At 42.4% G+C, this 22,681-nt stretch overlaps 1 protein-coding gene across 8 annotated transcripts in view; it reads right to left on the bottom strand.

The window, feature by feature from the left end:
• phactr4b (phosphatase and actin regulator 4b) overlaps positions 1-22,681 on the bottom strand; it is a 126,586-nt gene that overhangs the window by 30,676 nt on the left and 73,229 nt on the right. For 4 of the 8 annotated variants that reach the window (XM_034288740.1, XM_034288737.1, XM_010867370.4 and 1 more), the window contains 5 exons: positions 20,932-21,052; positions 17,523-17,696; positions 17,110-17,190; positions 15,652-16,188; positions 10,445-10,789 (listed from right to left, as the gene is read on the bottom strand). In XM_034288740.1, coding sequence (XP_034144631.1) covers positions 10,445-10,789; positions 15,652-16,188; positions 17,110-17,190; positions 17,523-17,696; positions 20,932-20,995 — 1,201 coding nt within the window. In that variant the 5' untranslated portion in view covers positions 20,996-21,052. The remainder of the gene's footprint in view (positions 1-10,444; positions 10,790-15,651; positions 16,189-17,109; positions 17,191-17,522; positions 17,697-20,931; positions 21,053-22,681) is intronic. The other 4 variants (XM_034288741.1, XM_013132791.3, XM_020045181.2 and 1 more) reach the window with 4 other exon arrangements.

The following is a 22,681-nucleotide window of genomic DNA, read 5'->3' as shown; positions in this document are numbered from 1 at the left end:
ACTTCAGAGACTCCTCAGATTATTATTTTGTAAGCATTTGACGCGTCTCTCTATTTGCAAATAAACTATTAAATTGTGCCAAGAGACTTTTGTCTCTGTACTTCCTCCTTTAAGAGTTTTGATCAATGGAATTGCCATCACAGTGCCAGAGGCTGTGAGGCGTGTCAAGGTGTTTTCGGGCATATTGTAACCTGGCTTTTTTGTGGCATTGGTGGAGTAAAAGCTTATTTCAGGCAACTCGACCATGCAGCTCATTTTTATTCAAGTAGCGTCGTATTGTGCTCCTTGAAACAACCATACCATCTTTTTCCAGAGCAGCTTGTATTTTTCCTTAGGTTACCTGTGGGTTTTTCTTGGTATCCCAAACAATTCTTCTGGCAGTTTTGGCTGAAATCTTACTTGGTCAAGAGATCCCAGATTTTTTCACTTCATAATAAGTGATTGAACAGTACTGACTGGGATTTGCAAGGCTTTGGATATATTTTTATATCCTTTTCCATCTTTATAAAGTTCCATTACCTTGTTATGCAGGTCTTTTGACAGTTCTTTTTTGCTCCCCGTGGCTCAGTATCTAGCCTGCTCAGTGCATCCACGTGAGAGCTAACAAACGCATTGACTATTTATACACAGACACTAATTCACCTTTGATTGCCATTTTCACTTGTGTGTGTCACCTTGTGTGTCTGTAACAAGGCCAGATATTCAAGGGTATGTGAACTTTCAATTAAGGCCATTTGGGTGATTTCTGGTATCATTAAAAAGGAGCCAAACAACTATGTTATAATAAATTATGTAGTTTGCATGATCAGTCAAATTTTCAAAATCAATGCCAAAATGTCACAATTTCTTCCAGAGTATGCAAACTTATGAGCACAACTGTAGCATACAGTTGAATATGTTTTCACAATGGCTGGGCAAGTTATGCAGGTTTAGTACCATTATAAATTAGGTTTGAACTATTTGTCCCTTACGTTATCAAGGAAATTGAACACTTTTTATAACAACAATCTTGAGAATAGTTAAGGGAGGTGATGAATGAGCCAAGTGGAATCACTGAGCACAAACGGATTAACACCACTATGCCCTTAAGTATCACAGAATTCTTCATAACCACTGTCTGGGCACCATTCTAACATCCCCATCTGAAATACGGTACATCGAGCAATGTCCTCTTCACTGCCCTGGGGCTTTGGGATTTTCTCATTAAGAAGAGTCCCCCTACTAGCCATCCAACTCAGCAGCAGTCTCTTTAGGGGAGTGCCAGGATGTAGGAAACTATTATGTTCAGTAGTTTCATGTAACCTTGGTTTGAACAATACCTAAAAAAAATACACTGCGGAAATTCAGACAATATCAGTATGTTTATGAATGTATTGTAAAAAAATAGGAGAGTCGAGTAGTTCATCAACAAAGCAATTTCCTAATTCAGTTTTCTATCCATCCTCCTACCATGTCTGCATTCATTCTTCACTTCAAAGTTACTAAAATAGAGATCCAAATAAAAAACTCCAGAGTTCCCAAGAGTATTCCATGCCTGATTTCCAATCGTATCTGAGGTGGATTAATCATTAATAATTGTTTGCGTAATGACAGCTGAAGAGTAATTCTAGAATGTGCATGTGAAATAGCTAAGCGTGATGTTGTGGAAATTCTTGAACTAATGTATTCTTGGTCGTCCTATACATGTACGAATGAGTTACTAGTTAAAGATGCCAAGAGGGGTCTGGTGTTTGCCTGGGGAGGCATCCTTGACCACCATCCTTGACCGGCACCAGTGCATTAGATGGTTACTCGTAAATCAGTAAATCTGTATAACCCTTAAGTGTCTCTGTTGATTATCCAGACATTGGCCCTCATTTATCATTCTTGCGTAGAAACAGGTGTATGTGTTGGCGTAAGATTTTGCTTACACTCCTCTCACCGCCTGATTTATGAAGCTGTGCGTACCTTTAAAATACAGGTGTACGCAATACCTGCCCTTGATAAATGCCGCGGCTGAAAACGACCGTCATTTGAATAACACGCCCCTATATAGTCAAGTCTCCACTTCCCCCACGCCCTCATTCTACGCCATGGACACACGGAAGACGGGAAAAAAGAGAAACTTCTGTGACGTGGAGATTGAGATGATCACCAGGGAGGTAGAAAGAAATAAAATTGTTTCATTTGGCAGTTTAAAAAGCGGAATAAAAGATGATGATGTGATGTGGAGTACCATTCATTCACATTAATATTTGCATGACAATTTGTAACATTCGTCTTATTATTTTATGATATTTATTATTAATGACCTTTATTGTTATTTAGAAGAAGAATGTCGTTATTTTTATTATTTCTATTATTATTATTATTATTTAAAAGAAGAAGAATGTCATTTTTATTATTTTGTCAGTCTGAATTATATTTTGGTCATTAAAAGCCTTTTATTACTGAACCCAGTCCGTGCGCAACTGCCGGGCCTAACCCTGAAACGTCATGTAAAGCGCACAGGCTCGCATCTGAAGGAATACATATAAATCAAAAGCTTTGGTAAAGTCACACAAATTAAACATTGAAGTCCATGTTGCACAAAACTAAACACTGAAGTTTTTTTTTTACAGTGGGTCATGATATATCATATCTTTTAGTTTGTCAGTGCGTTAGGATTATTTTTTCTGCGCATTTCCGCACTAACTCAAAACGTGTGTACACCACCTCCTGAGCTAGCGTAGGATTTGAGAGTGCCGTACGCCAACGTCCATATTGATAAATCTCAAAGTCACCGTGGTTTTGGGTGTACGCACGAAATTTGGTGTACGCACTTTTGATAAATGAGGGCCATTGTGTCTCCTCAGGAGTTGAGAAGGATAAGGTGGGGGGACAGCCCGCCCTTTGGGTAATTGTTAACCAAGACAGATGGGCAACAACTTACCACACCCCTTTTTGTATGTGATATATACTGTTGAATGAGCTATATTGAGTTAGAGACTCCTCAGACGATTATGTTTGTAAGCGGTTGACGCGTCTCTCTTATTTGCAAATAATAATAAAATGATTGCACCAAGATAATTTTGTCTTTGTTTCTTACTCCTTTAAGAGTTTTGATCAATGGAATTACCATCACAATTTGGGAGCTCGTCCTCGGTTACTGATTCTGGGGTCTCCTACTTTTTGGGATTCCTCAGTACAGGTAAACTCGGGAGGTAAGGGCACTTTAGTTTGCGTTAGGGCGCGAGTATACTTGGAGTTAGGGCTCCTTTTTGCGTTAGAGCACGAGTATACTAGGAGTTAGGGCTCCTTTTTGCATTTGCGCGCAAGTATGTGTTAGGGCACATTCTGGTATTATGTGTTAGGGCACATTTAAATTCTGCAGACAAGGCTAGGCCTTGAACATCTCACTTACGGGCCGACGGGTCTATTAACGATGTTCGGGCTCGTTGATTGAGATGAAAGTGTTAGAGCACTTATGCGTTAGGGCGCAGGTATGTGTGTTCGGGCACATTAAGTTTACATGGTTCTGGTGTGAGCGACGCGCAACAAAACAAATAGGGTTTGTTTCGCCGCGTTTGTTTTTTTTGCTGCGTTAAATGTTGGGTAAGCATTGAGGTGAGTTTTTGGCGACGGTGTTTATGTTTCTGATGTTTGGACATGTGAACTTTTGTTTCTTTGAGTGTTATTAGGTTTTTCCGGCGACTGGCATTTTCGTTCGGTGACGGATGCGCGGCCTGCCGGGCTGATTGGAGGTAGATGGCCGTGGTAACGAATGGAAGTTGCAGGAGGCGCAATGTGAAGTTGTTTGGAAGGCGTAGGTTACGGTATGTAGAAAGTGGTGACTGATGGAAGCTTTGGGAAAGTTGTGTGGGGTGTATTGATCTGTGTTGTAGCCCTTTTCGTTCAGGTTGTCCTATCTGACTGCCCCCCCCCCCCCCCCCGCTAGGACTTCTTGGAAGTTTGCGTGGTCCCAACATTTCCCTGGAAGCGTCTGAGGGACATTGGATTTGGGAAAATACCAGTGGGACTCCAGACAACGGCTATTTAGATGTATTGTTCCCGCAAGCATTGAGACAGTTTTGGCTGCCTCGTTGGCCTCACCCACAGGAACACGCAGGAACGCTTAACCGCCTGAAAGAGGGGTGCGGACGGTCAGACAGGAGACGGACCAGAAGGAGCATCAACCGGTGAGATCGTTGCTTAATACAGCTTTCATATGCTTTAGTAAACTATGTGGTTGGTTTTTGTATGTCAGATTTGATGGTTTTGTGGAAGTCGATAGATGGATTTGAGAAAGTATGGTAAATAGAAGTAATTTTTGAGGTGTTTTGGTTATAGCGCCTGTAGTTAGGAAAATGTTGTTTTGTTCCATGTCCTGACAACCATTTCCATGCAGCTAACCTATTGCTGGGCGATTTGTGCAGGATTTTATGCAGCTCTCTGTTGGTGGAATTGGTTTCTGTGCACCTCTCTGTGCGGAATGCGAGAAGGGTGTCTCATTTGTTTTTCGACTGTAGGGGAATTGTGCCCCTATGTCTCCCCATGCAACCTGTATTATGGGTAGGGGAGAATCGGTCCTATGGGCTAGCGGTGAGCAGGCCTCGGGTTGTTTCCAACCACGTAGCTAGGGCACTGATGGCTTAGGGGCTATATCTGTTGCGCGTCTATGCCTACTGCTGTGCTTGGAAGACCTTGTGGATTTTGTCAAAGCTCTATGTCCACCAATTTCAGAGACTGTGGGAAGGAGTAGGGATTGCACCTGTCAATTGCCAAAATTGTTGGTCAGCTTATGGTTTAAATCAGTAGTTGTACTAATGAATTTGTATGTGTGCGCGCGCCAATTGTGTTTTTTCTCTATGTGATTATGGCCCGAGTCGCAGGCATTTGTCAATATCTGTTTGTGGTTGACATCTAGTAAATGCATTTGTCCATTTTGGTAATCCCTGTGCATGGGGGTTCCGATTGGCTGCATTGTGTGTTCCTTGGTGGGATATGTGTATTTGTTCAAGGTTGTTGTTACCATGGAAGTTTTGAAATCGCAAGGTTTTGCGTTGTTTGGTGTCCACTGGGGTGTATGCGAAAGTAATGTCCTAAATTTAATAAATGGGATAGATTGGTAATTGGTATAATGCTGCTTCTCTAATTTGGTAAACTATGGTCTCGTAATGGGGGTTCAAATAGTGTTCTCTCTCCTTGTATGGAGTTGGATACAGACCTGGCTGGACGACGGTAGTCTCAGAGATGGAGTCTCTCTTACGGGATCCTGGAATCATGGACGATACTAGAAACTGACGTGAACTTTCATAATAATTGATTCAGAGTTCTTAAATGTTTATTTCCTAAAATGTATCATACCTAACCATTAAATGAAGCTGGAACTTATCAAGGAAACCTGATCACCTTCCTAGGTAATAGCCAAGCTTATTTAATTGAATATTACATGCAGTTTGAAAAGCACTTGAATGTTATATAGCATGGTTTAATAGGCGTTCGAAATAGCCTGTTTGTTCTGTCATGCTTGACCATGTTTTAATAGGTATTCAACAAGGCCCACCACGTGGTACCCGGCTGTTCTCTAGCAGAAGTGGGTAGGTCTGCAACCTAGTGATGAATTAGAATTTGGTACAATGATTTTCTAATCTGGTAAAATAGTCTCATGGTTGTCTTACAAAAGGTTAACGTATTGTTTTCGCTCTCCTTATATATTGTATAAGTGGTAGAATGAAGAATCCACATGGTGCTAGACTTGAACGTTAAGGAGACATGCTGTGTCCCATGAGGACTGAATTTGAATCCAATAGTCATAGCCTTAAAAAAGGGGTAAAACAGCCAACTCAAGTTTATTCCCCACAAAATTAGATAACCTATTTTTTAAATGCTGAATTGAGCTTGGTTAATTTAAGTAGTTTCACTTCGTTTGTATTTACAATGATACCTGGGATAATACTTGTGTTCTCGGACCTACGCCTGATGCTCGTTACTGGCGTTTTAAATTCTAGCCTGATGGGTAGATGTGTCTGCGTTTAGAGATCTGGGTTGGAGTATCATGGGGTTCACTCCCTGATTGTTCCTTGATTTTAGTAACTTCTTGCATCTGTTTTCTGTTAACTTGCCTTTATTTTGAGAGTTTTTTTCCCCCTACTGTTGCTGTGTTGACAAGATAAGCAATTTTTTGGGGAACAGCAACGATATTAGATGGGTGGAGCAATTACTCTGTACTTTTGGTTAACGTAGGATATCGGCTAAATTGTAGGCATGACATCTTTTACTCCAGGCAGTCTGAAGACTGTCACGTCACGTTGTTGTGTGGGGACTTTTATTGGCTCCAGGAAGGGGGGAAGCCCCCTGGGTTGGCCTTTGCTCTAAGTTTCTGTTCGGGTTTTCTGCCTGTCCTCACCAGTGGTAATGTCCCCTACATGAGTATGTTTAGTTTTGGGTTAATCAAACATTAAGTGTGAGCTACATACGTTTTCCTCTCAATAGCTTTAATGTAGAAATTTATGATTTTGAAACAAATTGTAGTAAGAGTGGAGTCCTTATGTCATCCAACATTGTTAATTGCGAGAACAATCTTGCTGTCGTTGCATGAGAGTAGCGATTTTTTACTGATCACCGCTATTTTGAATAACATGCATCTAAATTGAGAAAATTCCCTAGACTTTAGGAGGTTTGTTGTGTCATGTTACATGTGTTGTTTCACCTTAGTTTGGCCGTTGCCTGTGGAACTGCAAATGTTGATATGCGAAGTTGGGAGTTGTTTCGATGTACTTCCTTCACACGAGCGACCGTGTGGTACAGTTGTTTTTTTGATTTTCTTTATGGGTGTTTTTCTAATTTTCGCATTTGTTTTTCTCAGATTTTCAGTTTGCGACTTTTTATTGAATACATGTTAGGATTTTCTTTTCATATCGGTCCTGTAATGGTTCTGCTTTCACTTGAAGTCATTTTCCGATGACTCTATTGTGAAAGCAGGGGGGGGGGGCTGTATGAAATGATTATATATAATGTAAAAGAGTTCAACCTAGATATTTAAAGAGTTACATGAAGAATGGAGTTTTTCTGAAAATTGATATAAAATCTAACATGATTATGGTTGGGTAGAAAACATCTTACCATTTTAACTTGGTTTAGCTAAGAAATAACTAATTTGATGGGATTCATTTCTAATTCAATTTCTGTCTTAGTAGGCAATCATTGGAATGTTTCAGATGTTACAGAAACAGATGTTTCTGTGAGGTGTATGATGAAAAATAAAGGTTTGTTCACTATTGTCTGGCCTGGGTTGTTTCTCAAGAAAACAACAATGTGTCCCTTATTGATAAGTTGACCATTCTTCAAGAACAGGGTCTGTTATCCTTAGGTTAGTAAACCACCCCCCACTCCAGGGAGAGCCCTGAGGTGATAAGACAAAAAATGGGGGGTCATGATTTATGACAGGATTACAGAAGTGTCTTTTATTTGCTAGGATTATAAGAGACATTCACACTGAATTTCATCTTGTAGAGAAATTAGGCTAAATAACAGTTATGTTAGCTGACCTTCAAGATGGTGTGACATGTTTCAATTAGCAATAAGGTATTTGATCATTTATGTGAAACAATGGTGAATTTGATTGTAGTTCGATACAACACAATCAGATGTAAATTATATAGGTGAACTGAGAATTGTTCATGAATTACTCTTTGAGAGTGACACTTCATTGTAAGCAAACTATCTTAACTGATGAGTAATTGAAGCAGTAATGAGAAATGAGAAATTGTGTTCTTCTGTTCCTAGAAAAGAGTGGAATTGTTATTTTGCTAGCAGAACAAATGTTAATGTTTTAATGATACTGTTACTGATTACAACTGGAAGTAGAAAGACATTGGGAATACGGTTTCGAGTGTTTGGCTCTAATGTATCAGCGAGATGCAACAAGCTAATGTAATAGACATTTGTGATGGAGTACTGTGCAGTTGCAACTAATCTTCTCAAGGAGAATTCATACTTCAGGTACAGGACACTTGAAAGCGATTCAGCGATAGAGGACTTGTTGGAGCCCAGAGAGAGACTGAGCTTGACTTAAAGGACAACTGTGAGGGGGGCTGAGATAAGACAGATCTCATTCACACACACACACACAGATTGTCCTGTCCGACAGCTACGAGTGGAGTCTACTCTGGGGCACCGCACATCTAGGCGCCACACGTCTACAGGATGCCGGGTTTCTGTGAGCTGGACTAATTCTAGTCCTGACGATCCTGCCATGTGATGGAGAAGGCAACCTCCAACATAGAGGATGGAGGCGAAGGAAAGCTCCGGTTCCTGACAAAAATTACGGGGGCGCGGAAAGACCAACTGCACGACATCATGCTACGCTGATTGGGTCCAGGTAGCTGAGAGAGGAACCTGGGGTTGACGACACAGGCTACAGGAGGGCTTCGGTGGTTAAAGGTTAGGCACAGTGAATTGAAGTTACTGAGGGGAAAGGGATTTTTCTGGTGCTAGTAACCAGTCCCTTTTTCCCGGCCTTTAGCTATGGAGCCTTTAGCTAAAACTGGTCATCTTGGCATTCACAAGGGAGAACACACAGACAACACCTTGGAATATACATCTGACTTTTACGTTCTGTTACACTGGCCTGCCAAGAAATGGTTCATAACTGACTGTCTGACGTTTGGAGGAGCAGAACATTTGTGATGACTTTGGAAGTACATCTAATTGGGACCATGAGAGGACTTTGTAACAGTGACTAATTGAAGAATGTATTCAGTAATAGGTGGTAACACACTCACGTGTCGATGCTACATAACCAATACTGTCAATATATGTGTCACCTGAATTCATTTCCTTTGTACTATGTTATAATTCTGTATAATGAAAGTGTGATCTTGGTGTTTATACAAAGGTAATCGTCAAGAAGCATGTAAATGAGGATCCAGGATTTCAGATTTGTTCCGTTCTCTAATCATTAAGGGTAATGATATTGACTGGGTCATGTTGTTAAGAAAGTACTGATTTGTTGCAGTCTACATCTTAATGAGTAAACTGTTTAAGGGTTGACATGGCATCAAGAGGATGGATTGTTGTAGAAATTCTTGAACTGATGTATTCTTGGTCGTCCTATACATGTATGAATGAGTTACTAGTTAAAGATGCCGAGAGGGGTCTGGTATTTGCCTGGGGAGGCATCCTTGACCAGCATCCTTGACCGGCACCAGTGGATTAGATGGTTACTCATAAATCAGTATAAATCCCTTTAGTGTCTCTGTTGATTATCCAGACAATGTGTCTCCTCAGGAGTTGAGAAGGATAAGGTGGGGGGACAGCCCGCCCTTTGGGTAATTGTTAACCAAGACAGATGGGCAACAACTTACCACACCCCTTTTTGTATGTGATATATACTGTTGAATGAGCTATATTGAGTTAGACTCCTCGGACGATTATGTTTGTAAGCGGTTGACGCGTCTCTCTTATTTGCAAATAATAATAAAATAATTGCACCAAGATAATTTTGTCTCTGTTTCTTACTCCTTTAAGAGAGTCAATCGATGGGATTACCATCACAGTGAACATCGCAAAAAGGTGACACACAGCAAATTACTATTAAGCCTACTAGCTCCAGGCAAAAACCACGTGACATTGACATGTTAAATGAATCAGGAGGTAATAAAAACCCAATTCAAAAGTCCTAAGGTAAACATGCGTACACGTCCTGGCAAGTAGAAAAATAACGAATGAAGCTCAACGTTGACATGGCAATCAAGCTGGGCTCCGTAGAGAGTAAGCGTCCCCAGAAAAAAAGTGACAACAACAAAAATGTTGTCTTAGCATGGGGCTGTGTAGCAGTGGGGCAGGAACCACCAGTCAACCGTGCCAAGGAGAGAACACTGCCAGGGAATATCAGCTCGGCTGCTGCTGTCTAAAATAGACTGGTCTTATTATGTCAACGACTGGGGAGCAGCTGCTGTAGCCGCAAGGGGTAACATCGTTATCAGGGTATGAATGGCAAAGTGTGTGTATGAGCTCCAGCAAGTACATATGAGTTTCATCTTGAAATGCCCATTACGTAATTGTTCTGCAAAACGCATGTGCGCACGTGAAGGAGCCTATGTACTGTACACACACCAGTGGAGAACAGCTGGGGCAACACGCATGCCTGAGCAAAATCAGGCTGATGCAGGTCTTCCCTGCCACATTATTGGCTTATTCTGCTATCTTGGAATAATAGGGCATCATTGTACTCTACTACTACTACAAAAATCACAACTAATACTAATAGTACTACTACCTTAGAAAAATAATGATTAATCCTTTCTTTAACCAGATTGAAACTCATTAAGATAATTGTCTTTTCCAAGAGGAACCTGGCCAAAATAGCAGCAAATAAAGTACAATAAAAGCAAGATAAACAAAATCCACAGTTCCTAATTATACATACAACAGGCGTACTGCTGTTAGTACTGCTATTCCTCCTCTTACTACTTCTACTCACCCAACTTGGCCATGTTTCCGCCCCTGTTGACAGGTTTGGGCGGGGGAGGGGGGGGCTGCTTGGTTGCCTGAGGGGTGGAGGGTGGTGCAAGGGACAATATTGCTGAAGACTGTGGGTTAGCGCCTGCAGAGGAGACAGTTCGGGAAGGTTTGGCCAGCGCAGAGCAGGAGGAAGAGTGCGTAGTTGCAGGATGATTGGACGGGGTGCGAGGTGACCCTTCGTTGCCGGGCTCAGGGGTTGAGCTCATTAGCCATTTGGGGGGTGGGACAGAATGTTTGGGGGGCAATGGCTCCCGGAGAGTGTCCTGCAGCGAATCTGGGTCAGGGACAAAGTGGCCGTCGGACTCTGCGAACACACAATACACAGAGTACCTTATATATAATATTAAGTACCTTCAGAAAGTATTCAGACCCCTTCATTTTCTCCACAATTATGTTGTGTTACAGACCAGGGGCGGACTGGCCATCTGACAATTCTGGCAAATGCCAGAGGAGCCAGACCATCTTTTTTGGGGTGGATTAGTCTTTTTTATAAATCTTTTATAAATAAAAATGTTTATGATTGGCACAATTTCACTGTTGTTGTAATTATCCATATTAAGCATTTTCCCCAGTGGGCAACGGCCACCTTGGTCACAAAATGGGGCTGGCCCGATCAAAGGGTTGCTTTAATTGGGACATTCAGTCAAAATCAAATGTGTCATCAGACAAAGTGCAATGCGAGCTGATAAGTCAGTAAGTTAGTCTAATATTGAATATAGAATATAAGATAATGAACTGTAAAAAAGGAGAGGCGGTGCTGAAAGTTTAAGAAAGCAAAAATGGGCTCTAAAGTCCGATGCTGCAAATGCATAAAATTAACCAAACAAATGTTTAAGCTATTTTGAGTGCTGTGTCTGAGACTGAGACAGAAAGATCAATTGCTGAAGCAGCAGCAGGGACAGTAGTGCAGTGGACGTAGGAAGAAACAGAGAAGAACAGCTAGCTCAAGTCATTTTCACAAAGTTCACGCTATGTCTGCCAGTTAGCTCTACAGTTTGTATGTTGTATTAAACTGCTTAGGCTAATTAGCATAAAATCCCTGTATATCAATATTTCACTGTCTTGTGATGAGTGGTTTCGTAGTTACAAATGTTAGCAAGCGTGTTACTGAATCGCGTGACTGAAACATGAGTAGATTAGGCTGAATTTGGGGTAAATAGACTAGGCTAATTGCAATACAGTCTAATTTTGAAAACGTAACCTACACCGATCAGCCATAACACTTTGACCACCGACAGGTGAAGTGAATAACACTGATTATCTCGTTATCATGGCATCTGTCAGTGGGTGGGATATATTAGGCAGCAAGTGAACATTCTATCCTCAAAGTTGATGTGTTAGAAGCAGGACAAATGGGCAAGCATAAGGATCTGAGCGACTGACAAGGTCCAAATTGTGATGGCTAGACCACTGGGTCAGAGCATCTCCAAAACTGCAGCCCTTGTGGGGTGTTCCCCGGTCTATAGTGGTCAGTACCTATCAAAAGTGGTCCAAGGAAGGAAAAGTGGTGAACATGGGTCATGGGCGGCCAAAGCTCATTGATGCATGTGAGGAGCGATGGCTGGCCCGTGTGGTCAAATCCAACAAACAGTAGCTCAAATTGCTGAAAAAGTTAATGCTGGTACAAATTGAAAGGTGTCAGGAAACACAGCACATCGCAGTTTGTTGCATATGTTTGCATAGCCGCAGACCAGTCAGGGTGCCCATGCTGACCACTGTCCACTGCCAAAAGCACCTACAATGGGCACGGGAGAATCAGAACTGGACCACAGAGCAATGGAAGAATGTGGCCTGGTCTAATGAATCACGTTTCCTTGTAGATGCATTAATTTCCTCCCATCTAGACTATTGTAACTCTTTGTATATGGGAATCTGTCAGTCACATTGTCCTGCCTTCAGCTTGTTCAAAATGCAGCCGTTAGGTTTTAAACAGGTACAAAAAAGAGAGAAAGCTTCACTCCTGTACTGGCCTCTCTCCACTGGCTACCTGTTAAATATAAGATTGATTTTAAGGTTATTTTATTTGTTTTTAATGCCCTACATGGATCAGCACTCGCATATATTTCAGACCTCCTTAGCCAGCACTGTACCTCAAGTAACTTTAGGTCGTCCAACAAATTTATTTTGTGTGTTCCACAGTCACATCTGAAATTCAAAGGAGTACTTTTTCTGTTGCTGCTCCAAAGTTGTGGAACAGCCTACCTTTATATATTAGGTCCTCTACTAGTAGCAAGGTTTTCTTTTTTCTTTAGCATTTGAGTCTGCAAATGGGTAGGAAGTTCTGTTTATGTTTGTCATGTCCTATAAATATGTTTAGTTGGATATATGTTTTGACTGTACAGCACTTTGGTCGACTTAAGTTGTTCTTAAATGTTTTATAAATAAATTTGACTTGACTTTGACTTACATCAAGTGGATGGCCAGGTGCGTGTGCATCGCTTACCTGGAGAACACATGGCACCAGGATGCATTATGGGAAGGATGCAAGCTGGCGGAGGCTGTGAGATGCTTTGGGCAATTTTCTGCTGGGACACCTTGAGTCCTGTCATTCATGTGGATGTTACTTTGACACGTACCATCTACCTAAGCTTTGTTGCAGACCTTGTGCACCCTTTCATGGCAGCGGTATACCCTGATGGCATTGGCCTCTATCAGCAGGATAATGCACCTTGCCACAAAGCAAAAATGGTTCACGAACGGTTTGAGGAACACAACAATGTCTTCAAGGTGTTGACCTGGCCTCCAAATTCCCCAGGTCTCAATCCAATCAAGCATCTGTGGGATGTGCTGGACAAACAAGTCTGATCCATGGAGGGCCCACCTTGCAACTTACAGGACTTAAAGGATCTGCTGCTGCTAACGTCTTGGTGCCAGATACCACAGCACACCTTCAGAGGTCTAGTGGAGTTCATGCCTCAACTGATCAGGGCTGTTTTGGTGGCAAAAGGAGGACCTACACAATATTAGACAGGTGGTCACTACCGTTCAAAAGTTTGGGGTCAGTTATTAATGTCCTTGCCTTACAGACCCTTGACACTGTAGTTGTCAATTTGTTGAGGTAATCAGAAGAGATTTCACCCTATACTTCCTGAAGCACCTCCCACAAGTTGGATTGACTTCATGGGTCATTCTTAAATACCATACGGTCAAGCTGCTTCCAAAACTGTTCAATTGGGCAGAGATCCAGTGACTGTGCTGGCCACTCCATTATAGACAGAATACCAGCTGACTGCTTCATCCCTAAAAAGTTATTGCATAGTATCACGCTGTGCTTTGGGTTATTGTCCTGTTGTAGGAGGAAATTGGCTCCAATCAAGTGCCATCCACAGGGTATGGCATGGTTTTGCAAAATGGAGTGAGAGCCTTCCTTCTTCAAGAGCCCTTTTGCCCTGTACCAATCTCCCACTTTACCACCACCAAAGCACCCCCAGACCATCACATTGCCTCTACCATGCTGACAGGCGGCATCAAGCACTCCTGCCATAACTTTTCATTTGGTCTGCATCTCACGAATGTTCTTTGTGATCTGAACACCTCAAACTTAGATTTGTCTGTCCATAACACTTTAATTTCAGTTTTCCTCTGTCCAGTGTTTGTGTGCTTTTGCCCATCTTAATCTTTTCTTTTTATTTGCCAGTCAGAGATTTGGCTTTTTTTTTTTGCAAAAAATTTTTGCGGGTTCAAATTAATAAAGCTGGCAGTTGAACATCTGTGAGGCATCTGTTTCTCAAACTAGACACTAATGTATTTGTCCTCCTGCTCAGTTGTGTACCGGGCCTCCCACCTCTCTTTCCATTCTGGTTAGAGCCAGTTTGCTCTGTTCTGTGAAGGGAGTAGTACACAACATTGTACGAGATCTTCCATTTCTTGGCAATTTCTGCCATGGAATAACCTTAATTTCTCAGAAGAATAGACTGATGAGTTTCAGAAGAAAGTTCTTTGTTTCTGGCAATTTTTTGCCTATAATCAAACCCACAACTGCTGATATTTCAGATACTCAACTTGGCTAAAGAAGGCCAGTTTTATTGCTTCTTTAATCAGCACAACCGTTTTCAGCTGTGCTAACATAACTGTAAATGATCAATTAGCCTTTAAAAAATATAAACTTTAGAAAACCAATGTGCCATTGGAACACAGGACTGATTGTTGTCAATAATGGGCCTATATGCCTATCTAAATATTCCATATAAAATCAGCCTTTCCAGCTACAATAGTTATTTACAACATTAACAATGTCTACACTGTATTTCTGATCAACTTGATGTTATTTTAATGGACAAAAGAAATGTGCTTTTCTTTCAAAAACATGAAGTGACTCCGAACTTATGAACGGTACTGTACACAGTTTCGATAGTGCAGTAGTGTATACGGTAGTGTATACAGCTGTATATATATATATACAGATAAATACAAACATACAGAGAAAGTGAGAAAGAGAGAGAAAGAGAGGCAAAGAAAGATAAGAGAGAGATGAAAAGAATAAGAGGGAGAGATACAAAGGTATTGTGCTTTTTAACGCGACAGCAGAAGCTAAATGCATTAGCTCTCAGTGTGTAATAGTGGGAGTGGTATCAAATAGCTTTAGCTTTTCTGCAGGATTACGGTTGAGCTGACTGGCATTCATTTGCGTTTAAGGGCAAAACATTTTTTTACGACAGTCCCACATTAATTACAAAAGGACGAGAGGAGAAGTTATTTGTTCTATTCCCGATCTGTTCCTAAATAAGACGCAGAGCTAGAGCAGAACTCAGGGGAGCGAGGGACTTAGAGACTGGTGTCTATATCTGGGCCCAAATCACAAGACAGAAAGTGTGTGGGTGTGTGTGGGTGTGTGTGGGTGTGTGTGGGTGGTGGGGTGCAGTCAAGAGAATGCTTCAGGTATAAGTTGGCCGTAGGAACCAAATTATGGATGAGGTAAAAAGCACAATGTATCGACATATATCCTACAGATGCAGGTCAAGCATAAAGCTTGCAATGCTAAAGTTACGCAAACATCAATGATTTGGCCTGCCGTATTTGAAGAAGTCCTCCTTTACAGGACAGTGACCCGTTGAACTGTCTGTAGGTAAGGAACTGTCAAGTCCCTCAGATGAGCATGTTTGGATATATGTTCTAATCCCAATGGCAGTGTGTGTGTTTGTTTACGTGTGTGTTTTATTGTCTCACCTCTCAGGGTCCGCCCCTCCTCTGCAGAAGAGCGCCTGGGCAGGATCGGCTTCCATTCGGCCTCAGCAGGGCGGCGACTCCTTCCATCTTCTGATGGAGCCTTCTGAAGTCCTGTCCTCTTTTCTCCATCAGAAGGGTATGGTCTGACCCCGCGTCTTCCTTCCACCCCTAGCCCCTGTCCCATCCCCTGGCCCTGCCAGGCCAAGTTAGATTTCCACTCCCCCTCCCCCTGGGGCCAGCCAGCTCCCCCTCCTCGCCGTGTCTCCTCTTGCTGTCCCGGGCCTTTGGGGATGACCTGGCCACCACGCCGTTCTCCGTCTAATGGGAAGCGGACACGGCGGTCCTCTGGCTGGGGCAGCCAATCCGGGTTCATTCTGAAGTCTGAGGGGTTCACCCCAGAGTCTGAAGGGGTTCTTGGCTGGTTCTCCTGCCCCCTGCCCCCGCCGCCCCCACCACCAGAACTTATGGGCAGGGTGTGGCCATTCTTCACGTAAGGTTGTTTAGGACTGAGAGGAACATCCCCTTCTGTCACAGAAACTGACAAAATAAGTGAGATTTTCTATACAGAGAAAAGCACCACGCAACTACAAGAAGATCCATAAACAAACACTACTTTGAGTTACCAATCATGTGTGTGTGAATGAGAGGTTAGCCCTAAATCAAACAACCAAAGCATATATACAAAATGTTGCTGCATAATTCAATACAAATTGTAATATTTAATTGGTTTGTTGAAATAAGGCTACAGATAGCATAGCGGTTAGAGCATCTCACCAGTAAGCAAAATATCGAGTCAACACCTAGATGAGAATCTGCTTAAAGCATGATTTGTATATTTAATAATTGTGCTTGGATGCGATTAATGTTGATAGGCTTGTTCCCTGGGTGCATCTGGACATTATTTTACAGCAACCCGTTTGAATGTGAGGTTTAAGCAAGGTGTCCTGCTCCCTAAGCCTTTTGAATCAGAGAACTGCCCATGGAGTGAAATAGGAGCAGCTGCTGGTTAAATAAATGGACCTCAGCAACACAGAGGCCAGCAGAGTGAGTGAGAGCACTCACTGATTTTCATAGCCATTTGGATGCAGGGCATGATTCGTTCCACTAACCCCAACGGAAGAAAAACAGTATGTCACTTTCTATGGACGTTCTACTGATAAAAGGGAACGTGATGGTGAATTAGCTTTTTTGTCTGTCATTGAATCTGTTAAATATTAATATATTCCTGTCATTGGGTATGCTGTCTGTGTAGGTGTGATATCCCTGGGCTAAAGTCTGATACAGATGAAGCCATTTCCAATTTATTCACAACTCTCCCAAAACTGTCAATGTTTGCTGATTGGATGAAGAGGTGTCCTAGGAATTGGTGAAACCTCTACCCCATTACTTTCACCTGATAAATAGGCAAACACTAAAAGGTTATGTCAACGGGTAAAGGGTGAGGAGCCACAGTCTTACCATTCTCCGGGAGCTCCTTCAGCACTCCCTGTTCTATAAGCTCCTGCCTTGGTCGCCTCATCGACATCTTTCTCTCCAGAACTGCCGTCAACACACAGAATTTAAGCCAGCATGTTAACAAACTCAAGTTTTTCCTATTTTGATTCCAACCGGATAGTATAAAATTTGAGTGTTGTAGGTTCCAGAAGTCAAAGATGTAAGTTAACAGATCTTCCAATCAACAGGATTTATTTTAATCACAGTTAACAATTGTCCTGTTTAAGTAGACTGGACTAAACAAAAATGGTATGGAAAAAGCTGTGCGCACATAGATAACACTAGTAGACAGGAAAAAGCACACTGAAATTAGCTTGATAAACATTGAATGTAACGCATAAAAACCAACAGAGAAATTGGGACAACGGAACACAGACCTTCTGAAGTTTCTGTAAACTTCTCGCTGCTTTTCTTTTTCCTCCACTTCCATGGTTTGAAAATCTTTCCAAGGGTAGAGAACTTTCCCTTGCCCTTGCGCAAGGTAGGGGTGTCATCCCCCACATTGCCCCCCTCTCCCCCGATTGTGTTGTGCTGGTGGTCAACTTCATCATCTGGAGACAGAAAAAATAAAAACGCACTATTGAAATATTACCAGTACATGTCATTTTTAACTTAATGGCAAAGAGAGCAGAGATAACGGAGCCCAGACAATGTACAGTAAATAATTAGCCTAGCTGAGCTAGCTGGGCCCATGCACAGTAACTTTAAGCATTGCAGCATTAGCCTACTGCTGAAGAACAGTAAAACATTAGCCAAGCTAGGCTAGCCTGACACCCATATTCACCCAGAGAAAAGTGCACTGGAGGGCCAGGCTCATTAAAAAATATATTATCTTTAGCTCAGAGCTCCAGGACTGTGTGCGCTTTGGCAGGGTGATGGTGAAAACTCATTGACTCCTCCACACATTCACGAGCACATAACCAATGGTTATGGGAAGGAAAAGACCCTTCCGCACTGCCCTCTGTCCTGAGCTTCACACAGTCAAACCTCACATTCATCCTCACATGGAGAATGTCTTATCAGCGTTTAAAAACGCTGATATGTGTGTCTATATGTGTGTGGAATGGAAGCACACATAGACACAGCAGGCTTCTCCACTAACGATTTGGAGGAATACACCTTTAAAAAAAATAATTCTAAATAAAGCGTCTCTTTTTGGCCTGAGCGTGTTCTCTGAAACGCACACAGACACCCAGCTGCCATGGTAACAGTTTAGTTGATAGACAGGTTGACTGACAGGGTGCAGACCAAATTTTTTGTGTGCAGAGAAAGTGACAGAGGCTGGGATGAAACAACTAACCCAGTCCCACAAACACAGGATGTCCTGTCGACAATGCTGCTCCAGCAATTCTGGTCTCTACATTGATGCATGATTAACCAAAAAACACCAGCTGTTTATTGGCGGGTAGGTGATGGGCATATATGAACAGCACTATGTAATACCATCCTTCAAGAGACCAGTAAATGACGTACGTGAAACATAAATGTCATTCTGTCACACACTGTCCTCTTTTTTTTGTTTGCACACAAGCACAGCTGGCACTGGGAGAGAAGCCTGCCTCTGACAGAAGAGAGGCCGGCAGGCAGGCAGCTCAGCTGAAACCACTCGAGCAGAATAAGTGCTGGACTATGCTGGTCTAACACACTCCAGGATCCACAATGCGTTGCTTGACTGATACTACCAGAGAAGTACCCATTCATTACTGCTAGTGGCTAAGACAATTGATCAAATTCTGATGGGTGGAAGGCTAACCAGTGGAACCATCCCTTAAGAGGTGTATGCAAGGGTTAAGATGATGGATCACATTCTGTAATGTGGCTCACAGAGGCTCCTGCTAGTGAGCCAAGGAGGCTGAAGAGTGAGTAGAGGTCTGGTGTGTATAGGCTGTCTGCAGTAGTTTGTAGACAGAGAGTATGAGAGAGAGAGAGAAAGAGTATGACAGAGAGAGAGCGAGAGAGAGAGAGAGTAGTAGAGAGAGACGGGGGGGTAGGAAATACAGGGAGGAAACAGAACTCCACCCTGATCCTAACTGTGACAGAGAACAAAGACAACTTCCACCCCTCAAGCTCCAAAACACGGCTTATTGTACTACACATGGAAAACAAGAGCCTGTTTCAACTGACAGCCTCTACTGTAGGCTACAAAAGCACGCAGCACAGAAAATCAATATCATAAATGCTCTATCATTTTCATCCATTTCTAACTCATCAATCATCCACACTGCTTTAACACTTCTTACATGTTGTCTACAATGAGGTTGTTTAAAAATTAAGGCAGTCAGAGAGGTCAGGATGACAGAAGAGAATGAGGCAGTGTTATCCAATCAGGATATGGGGCCAGACAGTGCTGTCCAATCAGAAAGCCAACCCATATAGAGCTTGCCAATAAGGAAACAGGGCAAGACAGGGAGGCAGACTGAGATGAAATCAATGCACTGTTGGTAGTCGCACCCATTCCTGCTGTCAATTATCTCCCTCAACAAGAAGAAGCACTCATAGTTTAACAGGTGCATGCTTGTCAACAATCGAAAATAATCATAAAAAAAATACTGGGTAGTGATCAGTAGGACAAACCATTGCAAACGATTTTACAACAGAAACTGAAAATGAGCCTATACTATATGACAGGTTCTGAGATGAACTCCCTGTTTGTCTTGGATTGATTTCTTCCACTTCCTGCCTAATGATCATAACCCAGGTTTAGCCTCAACCCCATGACTCAGTTTCAAAGCAAAAGCTGTCAGGTAAGAATGTGCTGAAGAACGTGAATTGCTGTTTTAAGAGGCCTCCGTAGAAGGCCTCCTGCCTGGTCACATACATTAATGTCTGTTCCTCAAAAGAAAGCCCAGTCCATACACCTGCCATGTTTTAAACTGGAGAAAAGGTGTACAGAGAGGTAATTCCATTACTTAAAGTTGACAGTGCCTCTGGTGCACATGTATTCCTGCAGCATTGGTCCAATTCTGGCCCACTGCCATTGCATAAAAATCTCTCTCTTCTACTTAATATACCTAGAAAAATATGACAAAAATAGATAATAATAAAAAGTAAATCACAAAGACAGTTTCTAAACTTTGCTTTACATATCTACACATGGCTGCTACCCATTCATGGCTGCTACCCAGTAAGAACTCATAAACAACAGTATAGTACCTGAGGAGTTTTGGGGGGAAGTAGGGGAATTCCCTCCTCGCTGCTCATTTTACGGTAACTTTACACAATCACCAAGAAAGACGCAGGCTTAACCTCGGTGTGATGACGGGCCATAACAATACTAGGGGTAATGGGCATAACACTTTAAAATAACACTATAATACTTTATGCAGTCACAGATACAATCTTATTTTCTGTAATCCCAGAGACAAATGTGTTCCAATACATTGATGTTTATTGCCGCAAACAGTGAGGTGAGTTTGTGTGTAGCTAATCTTTTTGTTTTGCACATAGCCCGTCAGAAGGGTATCCTCCACTTGTGCAAGAAAATGGATGGTCAGGCGAGTGCACAAAAACACACAGACAACTGAGATTCATCCACCTGATCCCAGTGCTTTAGAATTCCCTGTGGTACCGAGAAGGGGAGAAAGTGCAACATTGTTGATTACACTCCAGCCCCCACCTCTCCTCTGCCCTCTCAGCTTCACACAAAGGCTAGCACTACATGTTTCAGAAACTGAAAACAAAAGATATTTTAAATTGTGAGTGAACATCTTACTAGAATTATGAATATATGTACTAGATAGATTTAGTGTACATGTATGAAAGTAGGTGAACTCGTTAGAAACTCACCGCTGTGGTGGATGTGTTGGTGTGGGTCCTGAGCTGGGGTCTCAATAGGAAGGCTCTGTCCCATGATCCAGCCCCAGAGGGGCCTCTCTTGCTCCTTCTACCCAGGAATAAGCACTTTGTCCTGGGCAGGGGAGTAAAGGAGCACACCAGGCCCAGAACCAATTTCACACAGTTCCAATGTCTTGTATTTTCCGACTGCAACCGGAAACTTTCTCCACTTCTTTCAGCATACTCCTCCTACCATCCCTCCCCTCTTTCTGTCTCCATAAGACCTTCCCTCCCTGTTTCCTTGAAGTGCTCTTCAAGCACTCTCCACTTTCTCACTGACCCTCCCTCTGTGGATCTTTGGGCAGGTCAGCCTTTACAGACAGATGCCTATCATTCTTTTGTGCTGTGCTGGTGGTGTGTAAAACTGTGTGTCTTTCATTGTGCCTGTGGTAGTGTGAGCCAGTGGTACTGTATATTGGGAAATACCATCAGGAAAATCACTCAACTGTCTTGGGCTAAGTACTCAGGCTTAGCCTTCAGACATCCCCGCCATGATCCACCGTCGTTGGGATCCCGTAACCACATTAAATTCAGCGGCCTAATGGACCACAAGTGGTTAAGCAGATCAGGGGGTGGGGGGGTGGGAATCCTGACTGATGTGATCTGATATTGGCCAGATACAGATCAGAGGTTACCCACAGAGATTCATATTCAGTCTCTGTGGTATCAGTGGAAAATAGGAGAACATCTAACTATATAGCGGTCTATCACTTCACAATTATGTAACTACCTAGCACTTCACAACTGAATACAGGCTTTACTTGACTTTTAAAGAAATTGGAAAAAACTAAAAAAACAGGAAAGGAGACGGTACAAAACTAGCTAGTTCTTTGAGAGAGTAGTCTGTTTTTATCTGTGCCCTTTGTGTGTAGAGATGAAAATGACATACAGGATAGGAGAGGCTGTTGTCTGTCCAGAGCTACCAGTGAAACATCAGGTTGTAAGATGCCTCTTCCGTCTACTTGTAGAAATGCTGGCCGATGTGGATGGAGACCACAAAGCGTTCCATCAGTTGAAGCTACACTGCTGAAGTGGTCAATATTCACTCATTAGTAAGAAGCCAATGGCTAGCCATTAAAAATGGCTGCATATGCTAGATAAAAGCCTCTTAAATCAATTTGTCGTCAGTTTCCAGCAGAAGAAACTCCTTCGCAACTTGCCTGGCTGGCATAGGTATTATATTCCCATCTGAATCTGAACAGGCTCTAAAAGGGCCAATGGCCTTTGTTTGGGCATTTGAAACTGGTGTTTGCCCATGAATATGCCAAACTGTTTGGGTTCAGACAGAGAGGAGGGATAAATGAGGGGAATGTGAGTAAGACACAAATTACTCTTTATCTTACCACGAGTGGGTAGAGAAAGGAGAGGTTAGAGCAGAAAAGGGGCAAGGCAACCCAGCCAGACTATTTTCAAGTAGTAGAGTGTGGTTGGTAATGATTGAGTTGCATAATCTCACTGTTGGCCTGACTACTTTTTATACTCTTAGTATTCCACAGAAGGCATTGCTTCTGACCTCCCAGAGAGGCACGTTAGCACACCTTGCTGAAGTCACATAAGCTCATGCCAGACCACACGGGCACTGAACAAACCTGGGATGCATTCTGTGACATTAAATGGTCTAGGTGTTGCAGACAGAAACAGAGAGAATAGAACTATGTTCTACTGATACGCTCCTATTAGGAATTTCTGTAAAGTTACATCC

Source organism: Esox lucius, chromosome 20, assembly GCF_011004845.1.
Source record: "Esox lucius isolate fEsoLuc1 chromosome 20, fEsoLuc1.pri, whole genome shotgun sequence".
NCBI lineage: Eukaryota > Metazoa > Chordata > Actinopteri > Esociformes > Esocidae > Esox > Esox lucius.
The sequence above is the reverse complement of the archived record's forward strand: the minus strand, read 5'-3'. Positions and strand labels throughout refer to the sequence as shown.